The sequence below is a fragment of the Sabethes cyaneus genome, chromosome 1 (genome assembly GCF_943734655.1).
Source record: "Sabethes cyaneus chromosome 1, idSabCyanKW18_F2, whole genome shotgun sequence".
Lineage (NCBI taxonomy): Eukaryota > Metazoa > Arthropoda > Insecta > Diptera > Culicidae > Sabethes > Sabethes cyaneus.
Window position 1 is genome coordinate 31534592 of NC_071353.1, and position 3035 is coordinate 31537626.

General features: G+C 40.7%; 1 protein-coding gene across 1 annotated transcript; it reads right to left on the reverse strand.

Moving 5' to 3' along the window:
* Positions 1–502: 502 nt before the first annotated feature.
* LOC128732758 (lysosomal acid phosphatase) lies at positions 503–2833 on the reverse strand. Its single transcript, XM_053826103.1, has 4 exons — positions 2241–2833; positions 1935–2177; positions 1739–1876; positions 503–1683 (listed from the first exon to the last, which is right to left on the reverse strand). The coding sequence occupies exons 1-4, from the start codon at positions 2487–2489 to the stop codon at positions 1135–1137; spliced, it is 1179 nt and encodes a 392-aa protein (XP_053682078.1). The 5' UTR covers positions 2490–2833; the 3' UTR covers positions 503–1134.
* Between the last annotated feature and the right edge of the window lie 202 nt (positions 2834–3035).

Genomic DNA, 3035 nt, shown 5'->3' on the forward strand with positions numbered 1-3035 from the left:
GTGGCAAAATGGAAAATGAAGTGTGGTGCAGACGCATGAATCACGAGCTGTACCAAGTATACAAATATGATGATATGGTGAAGATAGTGCAATGTGGCTTGCAGTAGAGAACCAGGAAGAGGCCTAGACTCCGACTCCGAGGCAGACCCCACACCCGGTAGGTGTGTGCTGTCGAAGATGATGCACGTTCAGCTGGTGTTCGTAGGGATTGGAGGACCATAATTCGTTCGGCGCAGAATCGGCAACGGACCGTTGCCACTAAAGTAAAGTAAAGTAAAGTAAGCAACAACTCACAACGCTAATTTAGTCTTGACGTAGAGCTACGTTTTCACTAGCTGATTTTCAGAAAAAAAATCATTTACCTTTGCATTCTTTCGAGACGGTGCCTTGACGCTCAAAGTTGTAATCTATAATGAAACAAAGTAGGAGTCTGGACAGAACATGTTATGATGGGATAGAACACAATTGAACAGCACCAAAATTATAAACTTATTTTTCAAGGTATGTAAACGTACGTTTATTGAAGATTTATTTAAATTATGGTACACCCAAATTGATTTAATTATTGCCACTGATATATTTTAGAGATTTTAATATTCGCCTATTTCGCCTTCACGCTGTATTGACTACATACGAGTTGAAGTAGCGAAAAACGTACATTCGATTTGAACACAAAAACAACAATTCAATTAAGTAGTTCACAATGTTATTGTTACCGTTTAATTCTACTACCTCATCTGATTATCTAATGTAGATCTGGATAAATACGTATTTCAATCCCCACGCGAGATCTTCCTCAGTACCAATACTTAGACTGCTTACAGTATACAGTATTAAAATCCAAAACGTAGGTACCAAAAGTATCAAAAGGTGGGTGCACAAACCAAACCAAACCATAAACGAAGCTTGTAGGGAAAAGTTTTAAAAAATTCTGAAATAACTATGCGAAAACTGTAAAAATCAAGAATTTATCAATTACATTAGATTCCAATATAATATTCGCTGAACATTAACTCCGATTTTCTAAAAAAAAAACAAATAACAATTCTGTTCAGATTCGATTCAGTGCATAACAAAACACACAACATGATTCTGAACAAGAAAAATTACAATTCGACTAAAAATCTCAAGAACCTAAACTAACTGACACAGCTCATCGTAGCTTTTGATATGGATCGTTTCCATCAACTGACTGAACTTCGTCAACGAACACGGATTGCCACAGTTGGGAATGCTCAACTCCTTCGGATACTTATCGTCACTGTTGAAATAGAATACCACCTTTACCTCGAAATCGTCATCGAACGTGATACTGTGGTGCAGCTCAAACACTATCGTAGCGGCAAAATCCGGCTTACCGGTGGTCTGATCAATTACGCCCAACGCCCGCATTAGATTAACGAGTGTTACGTCATGTCCAGAGTAGATGAACATCGATCGTTCCGGCATCAGGATGCCAGCCCGTTTGCGCAGCATGTTGTCCAGTAGTTCGCTCACGATCGCTCCGCCTTTGATTTTCTTCATCAAAGGCGTCTCGGTAAACAGGGCCAAACTACGTTCTGCTAATGGTAGCATTTTCTCCGGAAAAATCGTTTCTGTCCAATCTGGTAACTCTAGGCCTGCATTTTTTTCGATCTCCAATGTGTTGTATAGCAATTCCACGTCCAAAATTGTGCTAATATTCTAAAAAGTTAACACGATTAACCAGAGCTTCGGATAGCAAATGCAACTTCAACACCTTTCCTGTGGACAAGCTTAATGTCTTGTACAGAGCAGCATGTTTCTCATTCAAATCCCGTATGTCCTTTGGTGGGTAAGACATCAAACGTTGAAGAGATTGCTCATAACGAGGACAAGGTTTCTTCTGCGCTAGTATCTAAGATTGAATAAGAAGTTACTATAGATTTGTTTCGTTGTTTCATACAGCTACTAACCGTATCGCGATCTCTAGGCAATGTATTAATCGCCACTGGCTGCCACGGAATAGGAAGCGGATTGTTGTTTTCCAGTGGGGGTATGAATCCAGCCATAAAGCTCTGTGCACTCATAATGCATCTTTCGGCATAGCTACTAACAATGTACATGTGATCTTTTGAATACAAGCCATTTGGTGGCAGTAGACGGTAATAGCGCGGTCTGAGATTTTTACCTAAATTATACATTTGTTGAGATCCTCTCTAGACGAATGTGTAAATAATACATATTAAAATAATTGAAATAGGCTTTTTAAGTAATTTTACCTCTGACAAAGCTCCCAATCCCCCAGTCCACGGATGGTTCCGATGGGGATCATTAGGATAGAACTCGGTCGGCGAACGATCCCCGTGACGAAACATGATCGCGATCATACGAAGAGTACGAAGTCCTTCTTCGTCAGTACTGTCGCCAAATACCAAATATGCGAGCATCACCGAGAGGCAGATCGATCCAAGAAAGAACACCGACACGGTCATACCACGTTTACCCTTCTGCCAACAATCCCAAGTCATGATCGACACTGAGGAAACTAACACGTGGCCCTCACCTAGTGCACTTTTTAAAGATCTATTCTTACGCTTGCAATTATGCCTCAATATGGATATATTCAAAGCGAATTTACATAATTCATTGCACTTTCACCACTGACCACTGCTTTCCTAAAAGGTACTTTTCGTTTGTTTCACTATCGTGGCACTTGTTGTAATCATAATTGAAGATTACATGCCTCCGGCTGTAAAAACCAAAACAAACACGCTATCTCGATACCACAAGAATTATTACAAACTTGAGTAGCTGCAAGAGATGCTTCGCTTATCAAAATGCGATCACGTATGGATGGACGGACAGTCGGCGGCACTGTAAATAAATATAGCTCCACGACACACTTCCCCCTGATCGTCACATTATGCCCGCGGGCCACGGCAGCTAAAGTAAAAACACGCAAACGCTGATTGTGTGGATACGGTGTTCTCGGGTGTGATGATGTATGTAGTGGAATTCGTACAACTAAGGGAAAACGGGGAAAGAACGCATTCTTTATCATGCCGCTTACTAAA

Excerpts from the sequence above, each read along its gene's own strand:
- LOC128732758 (XM_053826103.1), bottom strand. The coding sequence starts at position 2,489 with ATGACTTGGGATTGTTGGCAGAAGGGTAAACGTGGTATGACCGTGTCG. Across the intron at positions 2,178-2,240 it reads GATTGGGAGCTTTGTCAGAG|AGAGGATCTCAACAAATGTA; the intron begins GTAAAATTACTT and ends ACATTCGTCTAG. Across the intron at positions 1,684-1,738 it reads TAAGCTTGTCCACAGGAAAG|AATATTAGCACAATTTTGGA; the intron begins GTGTTGAAGTTG and ends TTAACTTTTTAG.